The 22,063-nt window shown below is 43.4% G+C and overlaps 2 protein-coding genes across 31 annotated transcripts in view; both read right to left on the reverse strand.

Annotated features, from left to right (window-relative positions):
- Positions 1-1,059: 1,059 nt before the first annotated feature.
- LOC109634995 (specifically androgen-regulated gene protein) lies at positions 1,060-7,554 on the reverse strand. The gene is made up of 4 exons (XM_020095872.2): positions 7,418-7,554; positions 4,281-4,407; positions 3,359-3,521; positions 1,060-3,266 (listed from the first exon to the last, which is right to left on the reverse strand). The coding sequence occupies exons 2-4, from the start codon at positions 4,383-4,385 to the stop codon at positions 1,675-1,677; spliced, it is 1,860 nt and encodes a 619-aa protein (XP_019951431.2). The 5' UTR covers positions 4,386-4,407; positions 7,418-7,554; the 3' UTR covers positions 1,060-1,674.
- A 2,214-nt stretch (positions 7,555-9,768) lies between these two features.
- LOC109635140 (ankyrin repeat and SAM domain-containing protein 1A) overlaps positions 9,769-22,063 on the reverse strand; it is a 57,856-nt gene continuing 45,561 nt past the window's right edge. For 16 of the 30 annotated variants that reach the window (XM_069527448.1, XM_069527443.1, XM_069527441.1 and 13 more), the window contains 11 exons: positions 16,884-16,982; positions 16,499-16,645; positions 16,114-16,221; positions 15,717-15,887; positions 15,479-15,616; positions 15,314-15,385; positions 15,110-15,196; positions 14,583-14,720; positions 13,528-13,710; positions 13,124-13,222; positions 12,085-12,397 (listed from right to left, as the gene is read on the reverse strand). In XM_069527448.1, the coding sequence (XP_069383549.1) occupies positions 12,281-12,397; positions 13,124-13,222; positions 13,528-13,710; positions 14,583-14,720; positions 15,110-15,196; positions 15,314-15,385; positions 15,479-15,616; positions 15,717-15,887; positions 16,114-16,221; positions 16,499-16,645; positions 16,884-16,982 (1,359 nt within the window). In that variant the 3' untranslated portion in view covers positions 12,085-12,280. Of the gene's footprint in view, positions 11,096-11,711; positions 11,871-12,084; positions 12,398-13,123; positions 13,223-13,527; positions 13,711-14,582; positions 14,721-15,109; positions 15,197-15,313; positions 15,386-15,478; positions 15,617-15,716; positions 15,888-16,113; positions 16,222-16,498; positions 16,646-16,883; positions 16,983-22,063 lie in introns of those variants that run through there. The other 14 variants (XM_069527451.1, XM_069527446.1, XM_069527445.1 and 11 more) reach the window with 7 other exon arrangements.

Consider the following 22,063-nt stretch of genomic DNA (forward strand, 5'->3'; position numbering starts at 1 on the left):
CATGGAAGGAGTTATTTGGAGACCAATTTAGAAATGAATGTGTGGATTTAATTAGATAAATAAAAGCGCACATACCTCCGCCAAAGCAACAACATTCAATTCAATCAAGCTGCAGCAAATTTCACACACTCGTAAATGTCTGTTCCCTGAATGAATTTTATTTCAATTATTCTCTGGGAAAACAATGAAAATGATGAAAAACGCCTTTTGTCACAATGTTAAAGAAAGCGAAATAAAAAATCCTACATTGAAAGGTTTCCTCCCTCACACACATCACATTCTTACACCAAGTTTCATGAACATCCGTTCAGTTTCGTGTAATCTTGCGTACAAATGAACCAACAAACAGGGAAGGGGTTAAAACACGACCTCCACGGTCATAAGAGTAATGTCACAGCACTGCACCACCTGTAAAATGCTGGTTACTTGGATGTTGCTGTCTGAAAATCCAAAAAAGGGACTTGGTGATTCTAAAAGTTGTGCCATGTTCTCTACAAGTTATAGAGTGTATGAACCTGGGGACTAACGCCTCAGAGAAATATCTTTCAAATTAATCAGCAGCTGACCTTCACAGCAAATTACAGGTAAGAGCAAATCTATTTGTCTCTAAAAGCCTGCAGCAGTGATAAAATATTTTTTTCCAGACAGGCGGCCCGGCGGCTCATAAACGTACCAGCCGGAGCAGCGGAGGTGTTGCATAAAGGCTGAGGCAGGAGCTGAGACAAACAGGTTGCACCAGTTCTCTCACCATCTCATCAGATAAAGGTGCTGAAGCTGGACCAGAAAACAGGAGCCTCTGTATGTGATTTGACATGAGGCCGTCACATGTCACTAGTGAGTAATGTAGGACGGAGTATGATCAAGACTAAAAAGGAAGAAAATAAAAGTGGTTCAATCAGCTCGTGTACGACAGACCCACAGTGATGCTGCTCTGTAACAAGCTGGTGTGTTTTGACGGCTGCGTCACTGCAGCCATGAAATCCTCGTGTCTCAGATTCTTATCACTGTGTGGCCAGGGACTATTTGCATTGAGTTTCAGTGACCTAGAAAAGCACAATGAACTGTTTGCATTTTTATTCATTTAAGATCAAAATCCTTCATTTACAAACCAAACTACAGTCAATAAATAGATTGGATTAACTTAGAATTAAACCTGAATATTGGCCAGTGCTTGTTGGAACCAAACCAGACTAAACCTTTGAGAGAAAGCACCATGACCTTTTAAAGTATATCAAAAGCAGAAGTTAGACGGGAACCAGCCTCACATTGGTTCCACTGAAGAGCCTGTGAAACCAAACAGTGATAAGGACATGTCATACCTGCAGTATACAAAACAAATTAAAATGACAAGTTATTATTACCTCTTGACAGAAACCGCTTTTAATTTACAAAGAGAACCACAGGGACCGTGAGAGAGTCAGGAATGTCCAAACAGTTCTTGCCAGTATCGCAGAAATAAAAACACTGTACAATATCAGTAACAAGTGGACTTAAGAGGTGTGAATGACAGTTTTCAGGTCACGTCAGTCCGTCTCTGGTTATAAAAGCTTGATGCAGTAAAATAGAAAAAGCATAAATATGTAGTAAAGATGCTTCCCCAGAGGTTTGCAATGCCTTCGTCCTGTGTATGAAAGAGAGTCTGCAGGGACACGAGTAGATGAGGTGCACGATGCATCAGTCCCTGAGCAGCCCCAGCTTCTTCAGGGCCTCACGGCGATCCTCCTCATTTTCTGAACGGGGGCAGATCAGCACGCTGATGCCTTCTGATCGAGGCAGCTTCTGAGTGTCTCTGGAGTGCTGATAGACAGTGGGGCCCGGCAGGGACCTCCGTGGAACCTGCAGGGACCTCAGTGAGTCTGGATCTTGATGGGTGACCGCCCCTCTCTGAGTGCTTGAAAACTCCTTCCCGCTCCCCAGGGACGCTGGACGGGGCCGATTGTTACGCAGCTGCCTGGGGCTCAGCTCACCATCGTTGCTGGAGCCTTCCATTGCCAAAGAGCTCCTTAGACCCGGGCCGGCACGTTCCAGGGTGGCCGATTTGACACCTACAATCCTGGGTGGGGTTAATTTCAGTGGGGTTAGAGGAGGCGTATTCTGCTGTGCCTGAACGTCAGCATTGGAAACGCCTATGGCAGCAGACGGTTCATAATCAGACGTCAGAGGTCCGATTGGGTCACTGAAATCTGCAGGTGCTGGGAGAATATCTGGAGCTTCAGCTTCAACTGATGGTGGCACAGCAGCTGGAGACAGTAGGGGGAAGGAGACTGGAGGTGGGCTGTTGACATGAGTGATAGAGGGCGGTGTGCGTGGAGCTGCTTGGCTGCCTGGAGAATGAGAAGCTCCCCATGAGCTCCTAGTTCTGGGAGACAGTCCGGGGCTCAGGGCAGGACCTGGATCTGCCTCATCACCTTTTAGCAGGCCGAGCTTTCGGAGCGCCTCAAAGCGGATTGGGTCCAACATCCGGTCACTGCTGGAGGCGAAAGAATGTCCTGAGTTGCCATCAGAGCCGGACGCTGACGCCTTGTGTGACTTCAGAATAATGTTGGCAGGAAGCTTCTTGGGCTTTGGGGCCACAGCAGGTGGACTTCTGGGCTCAGCAGCCATGGGAGGACTCATCTGGGGCTCAGCAGACATGGGAGGAAGACTCATCTGGAGACCAGCAGCCATGGGAGGAGGACTCATCGGGGGACCAGCAGCCATGGGAGGAGGACTCATCTGGGGCTCAGCAGCCATGGGAAGACTCATCTGCAGACCAGCAGTATTGGAAGGAGGACTCATCTGGGGACTAGAGATGATGGCTGGTGGACTCAGACCGGGCAACACTTCAGGTGGGGGCATGTTTGGACTTTCCTGGGTCATAGAGGAGCTCTCTAAAGTCCTCTTCACTGTTGCTCTCTGACGTAGTTGTTCTAAGTCGATAGGTCCTCGTGGCTTGTTACTGGACAGATGAAGTTCCCTGAGTTTGTCTAGGTGCACATTAGGGCGTGGTTTGTCCATGAAGTCTGAGGGAGGTGGGATCAGAGCCAGATGTTTTGCAGAGGCCACATTGGACTGACCTTGGCGAAGCCTGGAACTAGTGACAATTTTAGGATTACCATTTCCATCTGTGGTTACGCAGAGAGCCTCAGACTGAGGAGCTGATGGGGGGGTTTGAGAACCACTGGGCTGAGTCATGACGTCCAGCGATGATGGGATGAGATCTTCTGTGGCTGCTGCCGAAACAGGATGCGACGGTGGTTCATGATCAGGCTTGATGCTGAAAATGTCTGAGAAAAAGAAAAACACAATTCCTGCAGTTAGTTCACAGGAACGAGACACGACAAAGATAATCCCTGAGCAGAATGTCATGAACACTCACCATTCACATTTGTCCGACCCATTTTGTCTGCCTGTAACCCAGCATCTGGTTCATCGTTGGAGAAGCCGCTGTCCTCCTGCACCTCCAGAGCCTCGATGGTTTCCTCCAGATACATGAGACAAGCTCTCTCTTCTGCAGATAAGTGCTCCATGCTGTCTTCACTCTGCACACGGAACAAGACTAGTTTTAGTATTTGGTATTTTAAACTCTTCAGTCACCATTTCACCCTGAACACAGCCATGAGGGACAACACAGCAGGAATAGGTCAAAGTTGTTTAGTGTTCAAACAGCTACAAAGGAACAAGTAATCACAGCGCAATGTTTCTTTCACTGCACTTTGACTTGTCAGAGGAGTTTCAGGTGAGTCCAGGAGCCTGGGTACAGCTCCTGATCGTCTCACCCCTGGGCATCTAAAAAAAAAAAACTCGACTCTCACTGGAACCTCCAGTCTGAGCAAATATTAGCATTCAAACAGATTCACTTCCTCTCATCGTCTCTCGTGTATCTGTCTCACAATGACTGTAAAAGTGTTACGTTGTTTCATGAAACAAGTGTCATGGTGAAGAGTTTGAATATGTTGTGTCTGACAATAAACAGAAAAGCTACAGAGTCACTGAAGGTGACTGGAGCACGAGTGATTGAACTGGTTGGCTGATAAATATATACATTTTATTTTCACAGTTCAAGCTCTATAGGTTTGATTCCATATGTATTTTTCAACGTTTTCACTGTTTTCCCAGGGACTGATTCATGGATCTTGATGAAAAAACTAAATCAGGCATATTTAGGGAACTGATATCTACGAGTTTGTGAAATTTGGAGCATTTAAAAAAGAACTGTTGGGATTTGGTGGAGGTGTGTGCTCTAGTGCTCATCCTCCCAAAAAATCCATCTCAATCAGGCGATCTACTGCTGCACTTACATAGCCAGAGTTCATGCTGATTACACTCTCGCAGCTCCCAGCACTGTCCATATTGCTCAACGATTCCATGGCAACACCGCGTGGCCACGTGTCATTCTTCGTCATTGCATAAGGAAGACGACGAGGGCTGAGGAAAAAAGAGAGAAAAGGAGGCACAGTTACGACAAAATGTTTAACTTGCAGGTTTGAGACGGTTTCAGACGAGAAAGTTTCAGAAGAGAAAAAGCTGCAGTTTGAAGTCTGTCACAAAATTAGTCAGCAAACGAAACAGCTATTAATGTCAAATCTTTCCATTAGTGAGACAAATTTATGCCATAAATGAAAGCTCACAGTTAAATGATCCTCCTAACGTAATAACTCTCCTATTAACGTAACAAGAGGCAGTTGAGGAGCTGAATGCCAGTCACTGTGATGTACTGAATATAACCAGATATGCTAATTGAGTCGTTAAACAAATTAATGGACGTTTTATTTACTGACAAGACGTGGCCTGTTTCAAAACGAAGACATTAACACGAAGATGGATTTTCGTGAGATACAAAAAATATCAAATAATAATCCCCTGTGATCCAATATGTTTATGTTATAGAGCTGACACAACAAGTTCAACAAAAATCGTGAATCCTTTGTCATTTCAGTCGCTTTGTCGCTTTGCCATGTCACCCAGAGAGAAATGCTCATCTTTGTTTGTGAGCATGTGTGACATACTTCCTGTCATGTTCAGTTTGTGTAAAGACAGTTGATATGAGCGGATCACGTTGCAGCACTACGCTGCTCGAGTGTCTCCTGCACATTCTCCTGAGTCAGGTCGGAGTACAAGCGTGCAGCCACAACCTCAGGGGATTATTACAGAATCCTCATCTGCTACAGGAACAACAAGGACGAGGGATTTTCAGAAATCCAAACTAAAAACACTTAGTAAAACAAACAGGGTGGGAAATGAATTCACACGAGCTGGCATAAAAGACCACTTAATGCAAAGCAATGACTGTGCCAGAAGCAAAGAGCCGAAGTGAGCGATAGTAAAGAGGAGATCGTATTTGATGAAGTCAAGTTCAAACACTCACACAGTGGATTTTAGTTAACTAGGTCACACAAATGCAATATCCTGCATTCAGGCCGCACAATCAGGCTCAGGTGTGCGTGAGGAAGTAGAGCAAAGTTAACTTTATTGTTCGTTTTTATCTCAGAGAACGTTTGATTAAACCTGAATAAGTGTCCAGATTTTCCTGCATGGGAATGTGGGGATTTTTCTGCTCTGGGAAAATTTTGATTCCACAATTCAAAATGAGCACATGGTGGATAATTTAGAAAATGTGTTTTGATTAAATGAACTACCTTTAGGCCAAAAGTTAATAAATTCAGTATTTTTCCAACCCAGCTGCATTCCTGGCAGTGAAGGGAAACGAGTAATTCATAAATAAGATCTGTGAATGAACTAAGTAGGAAAATTCAATTCAATTCAAATGATTCATGCATTTTATAGTTCTTATTAAAATCTTCTGAATTACGGCATTTGGACCGCAGAGTTTCATGAAACTTGTTTTACATTTTGGACGTTTCCCACCATTCTGTCGTAAGCATGGATAGAACGTTTTGTTAGCTCTGTTGATCTATTCTAGAAGCAGTGGATCCCCAACATGTACGCTTGTAACTACAAAAGTAAAGAGTTTGCAAACAGTTCAAATAGACATGTTTGTCTTTCATATCACTTTGATTATCACTGTTTAAATAAATCCTGTCCACAGCCAAACCCTAAACAAATCCTCATTGTCTTGAAGCGAGCAGCAGGTGCAGTGAGATCTTCAACGTTTAACAAGAGATAAGTGTTGAAACGAGAAAGAGGAGGAAGTTGCTGCTCTGAGAAAAACAAAACCAGATTAAAGTTAATGGATTTCGAAAGACTCTTGTCATGGTCAGATTTTTTGTGACTCTGTATGAGAAAGATTTTTTGCAGTCATCTCTCTGGGGTCTGACCTCTGGGTGGGTTAATCTAGAGTCGGCCTGCTGGTAGAGGACACTGACATTTTGGCCTGTTGACATGGAGACAGTGGGGACAAACCTGATGACCAACACCCACATTCACACATGTTTTCTGGCAACAAAAGCAGCCACGAGCCCCGCAGAGAAAGCTGCTAATGACTGTAACCTCCAATTAGAGCTGTTCGGATCAGCAGAGCCACAAAAATCCAAACCTCCAGCAGCCAACACCTCTCCACGCTGAACGAGGCAGCAAACCTGTAGGGCAGCCGCGGAGGTAAAGCTGGTTCACTACACCCACAGCTGAGTCAGGGATTTAATAGAGACAGGAATGTCACTTTGCTTGCTTCCATCGCTTTTCAAGGAACTCTTTAATTCAACCAAGTGTTCTGCTGGGACTGGGCGTTCCACCTGAGTCACATCTTGGCAGATGAGGTGTTTGCAGCCCCGGGTCTTTTAATGAGTTTTGCTGTGAGAGAACTCAGACTCATTACAAAACCCAGGAATCATCATTTAGAGTCGATGATGACAGAATCAAGCATGTTCCTGAATCGGGGTCCAACAGAGCTATGTGAGGTATGCGTTCAAGGGCAACCAGTCAGAGAACTGGTTTAATGATTAACAGTAAACACAAAGCTCGTGTATGAACAGCAGGTTGTGAAACTCTCAACCTGAACAGATATATTCCATTAATGTTTAGCTTGTCCCACTAAAACCAACATTATTGACACATATGTACAAATATTTGATCGTTTCTCTGACTCACTGAGCCACGAAATGTTGGGTGATTACACATTTCTCACATATTTGGAAAAGAAACACGAGCTTTAATAGAATGGGAACTTATTAAACACTGTTACTCAGGATTTCTCCATTTGTTCTGAACTTCTCTCGACCCAGATATTGAACTCAGGACCATACTGATATTTTGTGCAAATAGGGACAACTGTCATTCACACCCCCACAACTACAGGAATGAAAAAATAAAAGCCTGGGTGAGTGTAACTTCCTGTCAAAGTTTGTGCAGAACAAGTTAGAGGCTGGTTCCATTTCCAGAAGGCAGCAAAACAACTTTTCCCCCTGAACTTGAAACAGCCTCAACAGGAAATACCCCAGAAAAACCAACTCTCACTTCAGAGTCACTTCCTCAAACTCACCGGAGATGTCACAGAGGAGAAGTTCCAGCTGATCTAGGAGCAGTTTTCAGGTCTCAGTCCATGTTGGGGGTGAAACTTTCTCCTCTCTCCTGCAGCTGCTGCGTTCCAAAGAAACTACAGACGACCACAGACAGAACAGGTACTAACACTGACAGGTGAACCAATTAGCGTCGAGACAGGTTAGTGAGTGGCCAATCAGCGAGCACCTGAGTGAGACGTCATCAAGGAAGAGCCCAATGGCAGCAGGCGCTTAGAAACTCTATACATTTATGTCTGTGCATTGATGGTGTAGTTTATAGACTATATATATATATATTAATATGTATTATTATTATATAGTTTGTTGAAACATATTTATAGACAATTATTATGGCGCAACAAAAACTGAATCTATATTAATTCTTGAATTTTAGGACAAATATGTTCCATAAATACAGAAAGAGTTATGGGTTATATATAATGTATGTCAAGTATATTATATCGAATAATAATAATAATACTAGTATTAGAGCCAATCATGAGAAGAGGATGACTTTGTTTTTCTTTTTGCATATCAATAAAAAAAGATTTACATATTTCTTGTCATTTGTTTCGTTGACAGGGACGATGCTCATCAATCAACAGCAAAATGGCTGTAAATGAGCAGAGTTATCTCAACAGGCACTTTTTATCTGTTTTTAAAAAGGCTAACCTAAAATAAAATGGCTGGTCATAGTCAACACTTATAAGCAATACATACAGGCTAATATCCAGTCAGGTACAATGCAATAATAAGTAACAACACGGTTTGTTTAAATTTATGCCTGGAAGTAAAACTCTCCTCTACATGTGTGAGCCTGTTTTCAAACACAAAATCCAGCTGGGGGACGTGTCATTAGTGTGTCGGTGTTAGGTTATAAAACAAAGAATTGAACTAAATTACATTTTGGTCTAATGAGGGAACAAGATGTCCAAGGAACAAGAGGATTTTACATTTCAGCCTGCAGGGAAACAAACTTGAGTACAATTCATCCAATTGTGTTAATGGTATAATTCTTATTAATGCCCTGATTTAAAACTTATAAAGTATAATTAAAAGGGCTATATTATGTATGAGGCTGTCTCATTAGGAGTTGGTACCATAAAATTGTGTATCCTAAAAACAAATTACAAGTGATTAGTTTTACTACTTATTTCCATTGACCACAGGCTGGTTTGTGACTGATGGAGTTCATGAATCTCAGCACGCAACAAGCTGATGTGTTTTTCCAAGAAATAGCATCTAGCATAGCAACATATATATACGATACTGAATATCTATGAAAGTTTGCAGATGCAGATGGTTCATATTCACGTCTGGCACAGAACAAATCATCATTTGATAGAATCTTACTTAACCAGCGTCATTTTCTGTGTCCTGAAGCAAGACCCAAGAAAATAACATTTTATGAGATTAGTTCTATGATTGTAAAAATTATTTAAAAAAGACCAAACAAATAATGGGAATCAGATGAAGAATACAACATAATCATGGACTATTGTCTTTTAAAACAAGTTTTGTTTTAACGTTTACTAGAATGACATTAGATACAACACAAATATACAACGACCCGTTCCAGGTGTAACCCGCCTCTCACCCAGTGTCAGCTGGGATTGGCCGGTGACAGATGGATGGATGAGTCATTACTGCTGCGATATATTGCAGAAGTTGGCTTTTTAATTATAGCTGTGGGTATTTTCTCCTGTTTACTTACTTCCCTTCCTGACAAAGACGTAAATTACCATCATGCACAACTAGGAGATAACATTTGAATAATGTTCAAAATTTAAATTCCAGACACGGAGGTTTCAACAACAGTCTTGGCTTAAATTTAAAAGTATTAAAGGTCTTTAAATGCAAACATTTTGTTAAATGCATTTGGTTGTATCCATTAAAAGTGCTAATTGTATGTGCTACATTAATTTGAATGCAAAGAGTTGTACTGTAGAAACAGGTTTGCTCTGTTTAAGTAATGCCGTCAGTGCAGCTTGTACCTGCTGCAGTATTTTGACACTTGGACTGACAGGAGAAGCTATGAGGAGATTTTACAGTCGGCTTATGTGCGTGTTAACACCTGCACTGGGCTCTGAGAAGCTGCTGTCCATCCTCCAGCAGAGAAGTCTTTATGAAAAGAACGTGGAGGGCAGAGAGCAAATATTTCCTCTTGGCACCGACCTTGTTTACCCTCCGAATATCTGAAGGCTTCAAAACCAAGCGTCGGGTTGGCTGCGATACCTGTAGTGCAACTGTGGGTCGTCAGACTCTGTTCCATTGTTGCAGTAAACAAGATCAGTGACAAGACAAAGAGACAAGAGGGAAAACAGGGACAACATTTCTAATTGAGCCATTTATTAGTTGAACAATTATGAAAAATATTCATAAAAAAGACTGGAAGCCCAAGATTATTTACAATCTTTTTTTTCTGAAGTGAGGTCCCTCTTCTGAGTCATAGTTTTCTTAGCCTTTTTTTTTAATCACAGGGTATTTATTCACGATATGTTTAACTTTATAAGACATAGTCCTTTTCTCTCTTTTGACAAGCGTCAAAAATTACATACATACATACATACATATACATATATATATATAGATATCTATAAAAGCAAAAATCATTCAAGTATCAAAATACAGACTGCTAGATTCATGTACAATATCATTCTCATCATTGTTGTCATCAGATTAGTCCCAGAAATATCTCTATCTCCTGATCCTCAGCGATGTGCAAAAGCAGAATGGAACCAGGCCGATGGCTGAAGGTGCCAACACCAGCGAGCCGAACACAGCATACCATAAACTTAACGAACTGGCCTGACAAGGTACCACATAAACAACAGTTAAACCAAAACGACCTGACTACAGACCCATAAACACATGAGCCGACAGAAATAAAGTACCATTAACAGTCAGCGCACTGGGGAGTTAGTTTGGAGAGACTTGCCCTATTGTTCTGTTCTGAGGCTAAAAACTAAAGACGTACCAGCCTGCGTGGCAGGTTTGGTGAATAATCTTGTCTAGATTAACAAAGACGCAGGGAGGGAGAGAGAGAACCACGCCTGATCCAGTTCCTGCATCAGGACACGTCATTGTCCTATAAAACAATTAAAACATACAAAAACAAGACGAGAGAAAACTTTCAAATCATATAAAAGCCCCCCCCCCCGTTACATCACCGTAAACCAGTGTTTGTAGTGTCACTTCCTCCGCCCTTTCTAAGTTTATCACAGTTATATACGTATGTTGTGGATGAGAACTTGAGTTCATCAAAAGACGCTACAGTGTTTTGATCAAGGAGAAATAATCCAGGAGGGAGTGTGTACCGACAGTGTGAGGTCTCTTACCGATAGTTTGTACCTTTTTATCATAACAACAACAAAAATCATCTGCTTCCACTTTAATTACAGGTTGTGCATTAAAACCTGCAGGTACATCCCCCGACGAGCAGGAAGTTAATGGAGGCGTGTGTGGAGTGATATGGGTGAGGTGAGGGAGCGTGCAGTGTTGAGAGAGTCTCCGGACCCGTGCGTTACTGAACCATCCTGATGTGATCTGCTGCGTGGCAGGTGGCTCACGTTTCCAATGAATAGAACAAACAAACAAACATCCAACCCACCATGCAACAGGGCTCTTTCTTACTGGCTGGGAGGGGCCACAGTGTTCAGCTATGGGGAAGGGAAACAAACACAAAACAGGGAGGTTACGACAAAGCAAAAATAACAACTGAACATGATGGTGATGGATTATCCCCAAGTTATAATCTCGTTTCACTGTCGACAGTGATATTAACACAGTGGTGAAGACACAGAAGGCATTTGTTGTGAAAAGAAGAGAAAAAACAGACGAGACAGAGGAAGATGCACTTGTTCTCACACACTTGGGGATTTGGTAAAAGTGCTTAGTTACAGTTAGTTCACTCCAGAAGAAGCAGCAGGTTTGAATCCTGCTCCTCTGATTGAAAGAGAAAGGAGGGCATGCCAGTCTTATGACAGATGGGGCTGTCTATTTTCTGGAGCAACATGGACCTCTTACATGCAGGTCCATATCAAGCTCTGTGCCCTGTTTTGTACCCCACGAGAACCCCCCCCCCCCATGATAACTTAAATAGCTCGTAAAGGACTTATCACAGTGCTACGATCTCATCCTCCTTTGGCTTTGAGCAGCACCACCAACTGTGAAGAACACCCCCCCCCCCCGACTGTGTAACCTCCACATAACCACCACGACCTGCAACCTGCACCCCGCCGCTTCAGAAAACAGTCTGCAAATTCCAACAGATGCAAAGAATTACAGGAGCAGTTTCTCCGTTCCCTCTGGAAACACGTCCATCCGGGTACGAGCGTGTGTGCTGCCTGCGGGGGGGTCACTCTCGGCTGAAGTAAATCAAGCACCGGTCAGGAGTCGAAAGATCAGAGTGACAAGCCTCAGAGTGGCCGTCGCCTAACAGAGCAGGAAAAGCACCAAGAAGAGCTTATCACCGAGAGTTAATACCAGGATGTGGACGTGGAGGGGAGGGGGGGAGAAAAGGAAACAATGTGCACAGAGTTCAGGAAGCAGGCAAACAGAAGGAGTATAAGAGTGGAGGTGAGTGGCAGAGACTGGTGAGTGATACCAGCGAGAGGAGGGTTGATAGCGTGGAAGGGTTGCACTAGTAGCGTGTTGTTGTTGTTGTTGTTGTAAAAGCAGGACACGCGTGGCGGCCGAGGGGAGACGGGGGAGGGCGGGGGTCCAGCCCAGAAAGAGAGAGAGAGAAAGAGAGGCAGAGTGAAAGGCACACAGAAGGAGGGGGAGGTGGGGAAGAAAGGTGAGAGCAGGCCCAGGTTGAGAGGTCAGGAGGAAGAGGGGTCCACTCAGAATATGGTGGTCTCATACTTGGTGCTGATAGTGCGCTTGGATTCCTTGGGGTCCACGAGCCATGTGGCGCTGCCCTGGGACTGAGCGTCCCCCTCCTGGTCCACAATGTCCCCCTGTGAACACAAACAGCATTTATATGAAACATATCACCTTTCAATAAATAGTTAATAACCTGGTATAATGTAGTTTTAAACAGACAGAAGTAATGTCAGGGAAGAACTATTCAAATTTGATTCAGAGACAAATAAAAGTTACATCCAAATCCAAACTTGTTCGTAAATTGTTTTTGAGTGTTTACTCATATCACCTCATCAGCAGCTAGAGGCCTCCACTGTTTTGTCAATGTTCAAATTTTGTCCGACGACAAGTTGAATTTGATTTAAAGGACCATTTGTCTATTGGTGATTTCAAGACTAAGAAAACTAATTTAAACTAATTTAACTTACTTACCATTTTTTTTTAAAACTTTTAATAATGGGATTTTATACAAGTCCTGTATTCAGGTCAGTTAACACAGTCACTCTAATTTAGTTACACATATAGTGACATTCTCTCTACACCAGGTACTGCAAGGACTTCTCTATGCGGATATGTAGTTCTGTGTTACTACCAAACTGTCACTAGAGGGCGCTCAAGTTAAACCTGACATTCAAAACATGTATCCATACACATAGTATAACTTATTTTTATATATACATGTATATAAACTAAATAATTTCACAAATAAATAAATTGGAAACGTGCCATGTGAGATTTTCTGGGAAGTGAGTGTGAAGATAAAATCTATAAAAGCAGAAAAAGCATGAGGATGAAGCTGTGACAGGAGGAGGAGGCAGCACCTGGGCAGCAGGGCTGGAAGAGTGCAGCAGTGGGCAGGAGGGACGGTGGGAGGTGCAGGTGTAACAGTAACAGCAACGACTGTCGACAGGAGGAGAGTCCTGGGAGAGATAAACACCACCAGGAGGAGGGAGAGAGGGAGAGAGAGAGAGAGAGAGAGAGAGAGAGAGAGAGAGCGAGGGAGAGAGAGAGAGAGTGAGAGAGAGCGAGGGAGAGAAGAGGAAGAGGAAAAGAAACAGAAGTAGAGACAGAGAAAATGACACAGATATGAGCAGCAAGCATGAGACAGGAGGCGTCTGGTTAGCGTGTGGTTGTGCTGGGCAGCTCGCAGCTTATCTGCAGATTTATGTTGATGCACAATCAGAGTTGCTGTGTAGTGATACAATATGTTCCACGTCAAACTCACCCCTGACTTTCGCACGCTGCCTCGTGGTTTGGGAACCGGTCGGCTGGACTTGATCTCTGTGATCTCCGAACCAGGTCCCGCTGGGAGGCTGTGGTGCTGTTTGGTCCTCTGGGCCTGCAGAGCCAGCTGATATGCCACCTCGAACGCCTGACCCAGGGTCAGTATAATCTCATAGGTCAGATTCTATGGAGAGAAAAAATTGTGTGAAAATATTCTGATTTCGAGCCTCAAGGTCAGTTTTATTTTCTGCCAGGAGGAAAAAAAATTGTACTCAGTTTGCAGCAAGACAGCAAACAGCTTCTCTCAGTACATACACCTACTGCATCTACAGCTTCCAAATATGAACAAGCACTCAAGACAGATGATTTAAGATTCAAACTACACGGCTTAAGATTTAAACAACTCATCTGCTCTATGTTCCCACTTGTGTCTGAGGATTGTGTCTGGTTGAAAATAACAGATTTCAACTAATGCGTGTTTTCAATCAGCTTTTTTTTCCATCCCAGCAGAAGAAATGACAGAGCTCAGAAAACTACAGTAACTTCCACAAAAAGTGTGTCACTGAGAGCTGCCTGGAATGACCGCGGCTGCATCATGAGGCAGATCAGCAGGATGATCATCGGATCTCTGGGAGAGGGACAGAGTAGGTAACGGACGACTGGTTATCATGGCCAAGAGTCGCACACGTGTCTATAAGGAGGCAATCAACCGCTGCTGAAGCGTGACACCTTAAAGAGATAAGGCCGTCTGGAGATAAGAGTGTTGATTGTGAAGCCTGTCGCATCTGCTCCGAGTAAGGACAGGAAACGATGCTGGCGGAATTCAAATGAGCCAGAGGGGAAAGTTTTTGAACACTTCCCAGAAGTTACTTTCATTTTTAATCTGGCTTCTTTTAGACATGCACTGAACTATGGATAGTTTTTGAAAGGGGCTGTATGTGAGAACGCAAATGTCCAAGTCAGTTGCTATGGACATTTTCTGAAACATTTCCTGCCCGAGCACAAGTTAAATGCATTCTTCATGTGTGAAAGGAAAATTGCGAGCACCATCCTTACCACGTCTACTGTGCTGAACACGTGGCAGTAGTGGTGGCTGGTCTGCAGGTCCTTGGTGATGTAAGCAAACGTACACAAGTCCTCTGGGTCCTGGGCTGCACATGAAATATTCCGGATCTCGTGCTCTGCAATGATGTTCTGCACCGAGAAGAGATGTATGAATCAGTAACGGACTGAAAATGACACTTTAACAAGAAAATGAGGTTTTGTCACAAGTCATAACACATTGTGAAAATACGAGGTGACAGGAGACAGCCAGTAAAAAGACACTGCGGCATAAAATGTGTTTCACAGCCATCAGAGGAGAGTGCAGACATAAAAATGAAAAGACGGCTTCCATTTTTTTTATTAATGCCAAATAAATGTCAATATGAAGAGACTTTCATCAGAGAAGGAACAGCGTGATGTCTGAGTGTCATACTTTCACAAAATATTACTAGAATACTGAGTTCAAAAGAATGTGCAACACTGAAGATAAGAAGGGTGGAGAAGTTAACTTCAGTTCGATTAGACATGTAGAAATAAACCTTATTGGCTGCATCGATGAACTTCACACCCTTGTAGGTGATTGAAAGGACGATGGTCGGGACCTTCCTCATTTGTTCCGTCGACTTCTGGGGACCACAACAACATTATAGATCAGAAAGGAGGACACATTGATTTAAAGTTCGTTCATACGCACAATGTCATGTTTTTGTTCACTGAGAATGGAATAGCAAATTTTAGCATACCCGCATTTTGGCACAAGCATCCTGCGTGGACTCGGTACCCCGCAGATCCTTAATTAGCATGGAACCCAGGTACTGAACAGGGAAGAGCAGAGAAGAAAACTCAGGCTTGTTGTTTTTGTTAAGTGAAAACTGGATAATTGAGGAAAGAGAAAGGCGTAAATGTACACTGGCTTCGTAAGCGCAGGATTCGAAGATGAGCTTCTCAGGTTGGTGATGCCAGTTCTGGACGGGGGCGTAAGGCGCAGCCAGACTTGGAGGACGCAGGGTCAGACGGGGCTCTCGATGCCGCTCCTCATGCCGCTCCTGGATAATCAATGAAAGTGTTATACAATCACTGGATCACATAGAGATCCTGGACCGTATGCACTGCTGAAATGTCAGGTGCAGGTAAAACCACACATACATGAGTTCTGTGTCGTTCACTGTGATATCTCTGGGTAACGTCATAGTCGGTATCTGGTGCTTTTTTCCTCCCTGGCTCTACTATAGGCAGCAGAGGGTCCATGGATCGACCCGCGTAGGACTCCATCTGACTGAGGGGAGACGAGGTGTGGGATCCAGGCAGGTCTTGGCACTGGAGAGAGTCGGACATAGTTAGTTGACTAAAACAGTGATTGTACTTTAGCTTTTAACAAAAACTTTGCATTGAAGGCTTAAATCAGTGAATGAATCCAACAGAGCTGAGTCAGACCGAAGTGAAATCCATCAAACTCCTGTTTATCCCTTTTTAAAACATGTCATTTCAAAGTGTATGAAGATAATATGTGAGCATGTTGGTGCTTGAGTCTACAGGTTCTCACCCTGATCTGAGACAGGCGGGGAGGTTTGACTGGAGGCTCCTCATATGGTCTCTCTGCTAAAGAAGCAATGATGCGTTTCCTGTGACCCAGTAGGGAGATCTTTAGAACCTGAGGAAAAAGAGGAAAATACTGAGCGACACAAGAGGAGGTAGGTGCTAGAGAGGTGGAGACATACCAAGGAAAAACAGACACTCCTACTAAACATATCCTAACAACCTTTGACCAGTATTCAAGCTTTGAACTAGTCTATGTGTCTTCACCTTCAGAGTTTGAGTCTCCTCTGATTTCACAGTCAAACTTTTCTTCATTCTGAATTTTCACAGTTAAGAAAACTTATTTCATCCTGTGATACCAATCATAGTGCAAGTATGTCACTGGGACTCACGTTGACAATCTCTAGTTCCCACAGGTTCTTCACACAATCCAGAGTGCGGTAGCCGCTGGCCAGGAAGTTGTGCAAGTACTCGTGCAGTCCCAGATTCTCCAGCCAGGAGGACAGGGTGCTGCTGCCATCACAGCCCAGAGCTTTCACCTGGAGGAGAGAACTAGTTACACATATAGTAGTACTATATATTTTAGTATGTTAATCCCAAACTATATCTATTAGATGTTATAAGGCACTAGGGTAATTGTACTGTAATGTTCTGTCAGGGTACTGAGGGGAGATTATCATCTTGTGTTCTAACACCAGAGACAATGCAGGACCTCGTATCAAAGTCGGAAGTAGTAATGAGTGATTCTGAAGTAATAATAATAATTTGCTTTGTCACCTTAGGTAACGACCGTGCTGCGTGCAGGATCTTCTTCCTGTGACTTGGGTCTGTGATCCCGATCTCTCTCAGGTCCTGGTCCTCCATGACATTACTGCCCTGCACAACAAAATATAGAGAACAGCACAGTTTAGGGAAATGTGAATGAACTTGAATCCCGGTGCCTGTGAGAGACGTCTGAGGAAATCAAACATAAAACATGATGCCACCTGCCAAATAATGTACAACCCTGTAAAAGAAATCAAGTCACATTACATGATCAGGCATTTCTATGTGCGTTACACTGCAATCATCTGTGAAAATCTAAAACACACTTGTCAATAAAGGTTAGACAAATCATCCATGAGAAGAGCCTATGCTGCAGGGTAAATATTGATCATGGGCAAATGCTGCCATCGCAGAAAGAAGGTCAATTATTCTAGCGTGAGATGTTTAAACTCCTTCCTGGAGTCCAGCCCACTGACTGTCGGACCGGGGCCATGTCGATAACCCCTTAAATGAGACGTAAGCGTGTGTGGGGGAGGGGGCCCACGGGGATGTGTGTGTGAATTATGGCCAAACTCATCTCTGGTTACACAGAGTACCACCTCTGAGACCATGTGGCAGGCGATTGGATAATGGAGAATGGAGCGATAAATCAATGTCAGGGCTGCAGAGTGGTCAGCGATGTGTGATGGATGGGATGAAAACGTTGCTTCGATAGCTGACTCTATCTTCAGGCTGTGAGGAGAGAAGTCAAAACACCCCCCCCCCGACTTGTGAAGGGAGAATACTTCTACATTAAAAGTTATTTAATATGAGCAAAGTCCTGATAGCTGAGCTCACAGTCGAAACAAAAATAAATGATCACAAAGCATCATGGGTCAGATCACGGGTGAATAAGAGGGGAGGGTGTTGAGCCATTAACACTCACTGTGTTACCTCCACACGAGGGGTCAGCAACCAAATCTCATCTGTCAAAGTATCATGATGGGAGCTGCTGCCCTCAGGGAAATGTGACGGCCCCATGCAGCTGACTCCTCAACACGAATCTCAACTTAATCCTATGGTGCTCACCTCTACACACACACACACAGGCACAGCAGCGACGGGACAGAAGAGGAAGCGTCTGTAGGTCACAGCTGAAGGCCTGTTTTTCATGCAGGAGCCGTCGATGTAAATGACGGATGAGGAGAGGGGAGGAGGGGGCCTGAGTGTGTGAGGGAAGAACCGCAGAGTAATGCTGCCTGTGGTATCACAACATTGATTACAATTTTGCTCAGTAATCTGCCTAATATGATGGTGATTAGCGGCTTGCATTCTAAAATCTGAGTCAGACAGAAAGACGGGATGAAAGAAAGAGTGTCCGCACCATCTGGGCAGATTGTCGTTCATAACTATGACGTCCAGTGTTTTGACATCGTGACGCAGCTCTTTCTCTCTCTTAAACCTTCTTCGCACTAAACTGACAAACTAAAGCCCGTTATCTCTGAGCGGCGCCGCGCTGATCGCTGCCTCTCCACCTGAGGATTGAATCTATTTGGGGAGCTGGATGGATAATTGTGCTTTCACAGTGCATGGATCATTGCTTTATTGTCCCGCTGGAGATTAACTGATAAATTGCTGTGTGTTGTGTTGCTGTGGATAGGTAGACGTGTTTCATGCATATTTTGGGTTATGTTTCCACCCTGATTACGGATGACAGATTATGATGACATTCATGGTACGGATGAGGGAAGAACCCATTAAATGTTGGTTCAGATCTGGATCAGGAAATCTTTTTTTTTTCTTTCTTTAACATTGCAAGATAATGTGTTTTTTTTTTTAAGTTTTCACAGAATAATGGATGGGTCTTGATCAAAAAAAGATCAAGCATGTTTCTGAAACTGATATCTGTGAGTCTGTGCAATTTTGTCCAGCTGGATTGAATTTACGGAGATCGTTGGGCCTTGGCTGAGTTATGAGCTCTCCCGAGTGCTGCTCTAGTTTATTTTGTTGCTCCTAAAGTTTCCTGTTTATTGGGATTCACTGACATTTCAGACAGCAGATATCACCTGTCAAAATGATTGTTGTGAAAAGAGACACTTATGTTTTCAGAATGAAATGTCTGTTGTGAATAAAAACAAAAATAAACTGTCTGATTTCAGACCCTTAAATATGAGGATTTGCTGCTTGTCTTGGTCTTATAAAGTAACCTGAGCTTCACTTAAAGTGTCACCTTGGACTCAGGGTAAGCACAATGAAAAATTCATTAAACAATATAAACAAAAAATATTGGGCAGATTAAATAATAATGGAATAATCCACATTTCGCTGCCTGAGAGAATGCATGGACTTTAAATGTGAACCTTCTGAGGTGAAAGTCATTTGAAAGGGATCATCTCGCCTTTGAAAGTTTAACAAACATAAATATTCTGTTCACCTCTGCACTATCTTGATCAGCCGTTCATCTCCACAAAGAAAAGACAAAGGGACTCAACAGGTTTAAAAAGTGAGGACGCACAACAGCTGACTTCAGCACAACATGGGTGAAAATAATACATTAGAGTAGCGTGACCTCGGCGGTTCTATGTCTTTGCTTGTGTGGCCCATCCATCTCTGCGTCTGCCTCGCCCTGTGCTCTCATTAAAATGCTGCTGCTCTCTTCTCGGTGTAGCCACAGAACAGCCACGCTGGTCCCCCTGGTTTAAAAAGCACTCTGAATCCAGGCCAGGGGCTCGGGGGCACGGATCATTCTGACCGTCTGAAGGACAGATAACAGCCACACTAAAAGTCATAGTTTGTCGTCCTTCACAGGTTGTCATCAAAACACATGGGCCTGTAAAAATATACCTGTGACACAACGTCCAGAGACAACACACAAATCTGTGTATTTGATCCATATCCTGCATTACGTTTTTAAATAGTTAAATGGATGAATACATCACCACCATCAGCACACAAGAAAAAAATCTATTAATCATCCCAAAGCTTTCAGCTTCTAATGTGCGAGGCCATTACTGAGTTTCCAATTTGTCCGCAGGCTTCAGTGGCATCGACTTGTCTCAGCAGCGCTGTGGCAGAAAACAGGAGGTAGAAGACTCTGCTGACTGGAGATATCATGTGGTCTGATGTTTCTCAAACTTTTCTGATTCAAATGTATTTTTTGTTTTCATCTGAGCTTCTTAGTTGGCAGGATGATGCAAAAACTACTGGACAGATTTCCTGAAACCAGGGGAAGGATGAGGTATGGGTCATGAAAGATCCCTTTATATTCTGGTGTGGATCCAGATCAAGGCGACAGATCCAGGAATATTATTCCACTTTCTTTAACATTATGATTTGAGAAATTTGAAAGAAATATCACAGATGTTGACTTGTTTGACATTTAGGGGGCTGATAAGAGTGTCATTTGGTGCAGCTTGATTGAATTTAAGGGGACTGTTGGGCTGTGGTGGAAGTATACGCTCTGCTGAGTGGGATTCTAGTTCTACGCACCAAATCACCTCCACCAATTCAGCACTTGAATTACATTTGTTCCTCTCTGGATGGCTCCATGATTGAACACCACACTCGACGTGTTGGTTGCATACAAAGTAACTTGGAGCTCCGTTGGCCGACCCTGTCACAGCTGAACAACACATTTTCCAGAAGCTGAGCCCAGGAGCCAAAGCAGAGCAGCAAAAAGAGCTGTTTTCTTTCTAACAAGCATTACCTGTCAGGGCCGGTGGAGGTCTGAGAACAGCTCGGCTGCACGGGAGCTTGTTTCATCAGAACATTTGCTCTAAGAGTCAATAAAAAGAATCTAATTGGTTTCAGAAGAGGCTCGTCTCTGCCTCGGTGCTTGAACACAATACAATCACTGCAGCCATCGATCCGCAGACAGAGACGGCAGCAGTCTGACCGGCTGAGTAAACACTGTTTAATTAGTGATCTCACTGCACAGGGGCAACAGCAGACAACCCATTTCTCAACCCATGTTTTTCTGGGTTTTTTATACCCAAGGGAAGATTAAACAGAGCCTGATGCTGAATCTTTACATTTGATGAGTGAGAGAGTAAATTAATTCAACATTCTCCGTTTTTGGGTAAATGATCTGTATTTATATATCACTTTTCTCAAAGTGCTTTAAAGATCAGTTTTAGCCATTCACCCACACATTCATACAGAGCATCTATGTGCAACACTTTCTCTGTGACTGTTGCAGCTACAGAGGAGAGGTCATGGAAGTATTAGAGTCTTAATTAGGTTCCAGTCATCCTTGACGGTCCACAAATTGTGTATACTTGCAATATCGTTGTACGCATGTGATTTAGATTGTTTAGAGTTGATACCCTAGAGATTATGTGTGAGGCTTTGTTGCATTAGACAATAATATCTGTCTGGCTACAGAGCCCACAATGCAACATTACCTTTCCTCTGCTGTATCCACTCTAATACCCAAGCGCACATTAAAGACAATTAGAAAAAGTTTAGCCCAGACAAGGTGACTCGTGGCGTTATTCTCAACCAAATTGTGATTTTTAAAAGGTCAACATTTGCTGTGGAGAAAGACGCGTGTTTAAAGGTTACGGTTCGTTTCCAAATCCTCAAGCGATCTCGGGGGAGCCAGGTGGTTTGTAAGCCGTGTTTAAAGATAGAAATGTTGCCAGCTCTCCGCTCAGATGACTCGAGGCTGAGGAGGGAGGGTATGAAAAACTAAAAAAAGACAGAAAGAAGATTAAAACTGGAAAGTAACTTCAGAGGCTTCAACACAGACTTAAACATGGCTGTCGTTGATGCTGGGAGAGTCGGAGATAGAGGGAGAGAGAGGGAGGAATTTGCTCATTCGGAGGTTATGTAAAGTAGATTAAAGGTTTTTTGTATCATTGGAGAGTGAAATGAGTCAGACATAGCTGGCACATAGGTCCACAAGAGTGTAAAATGTTCTCATGTGTCTTAGTGTTCATTGGTGTGATGTTTCTGGTTTTGTAATGCTTGTTCCACAACAGTAGCTGACAGACATCAACATTGTTGTCCCTGGTTAGTGAGACAATTCTGCTCTCTGGAGGTCAATAAGTCCAAACAAGGTGAGTGTGACACTTCCAGACGGAGGACAAACCAAAAGAAACACAACTCTCTACTTTGACTGAATTTCATCATAATGGTAACTACTGAGAGAACGGGGGCTCAGATTATTTAGCATGAAGATTAGTGTCATTTCTCATCTGCATAGGCAGTGC

The sequence above is a fragment of the Paralichthys olivaceus genome, chromosome 6, assembly GCF_024713975.1.
Source record: "Paralichthys olivaceus isolate ysfri-2021 chromosome 6, ASM2471397v2, whole genome shotgun sequence".
In the NCBI taxonomy this organism is placed as follows: Eukaryota; Metazoa; Chordata; class Actinopteri; order Pleuronectiformes; family Paralichthyidae; genus Paralichthys; species Paralichthys olivaceus.

Excerpts from the sequence above, each read along its gene's own strand:
- LOC109634995 (XM_020095872.2), bottom strand. The coding sequence starts at position 4,385 with ATGACGAAGAATGACACGTGGCCACGCGGTGTTGCCATGGAATCGTTG. Across the intron at positions 3,522-4,280 it reads TCAGCATGAACTCTGGCTAT|AGTGAAGACAGCATGGAGCA; the intron begins GTAAGTGCAGCA and ends TTCCGTGTGCAG. Across the intron at positions 3,267-3,358 it reads GGGTCGGACAAATGTGAATG|ACATTTTCAGCATCAAGCCT; the intron begins GTGAGTGTTCAT and ends TCTTTTTCTCAG.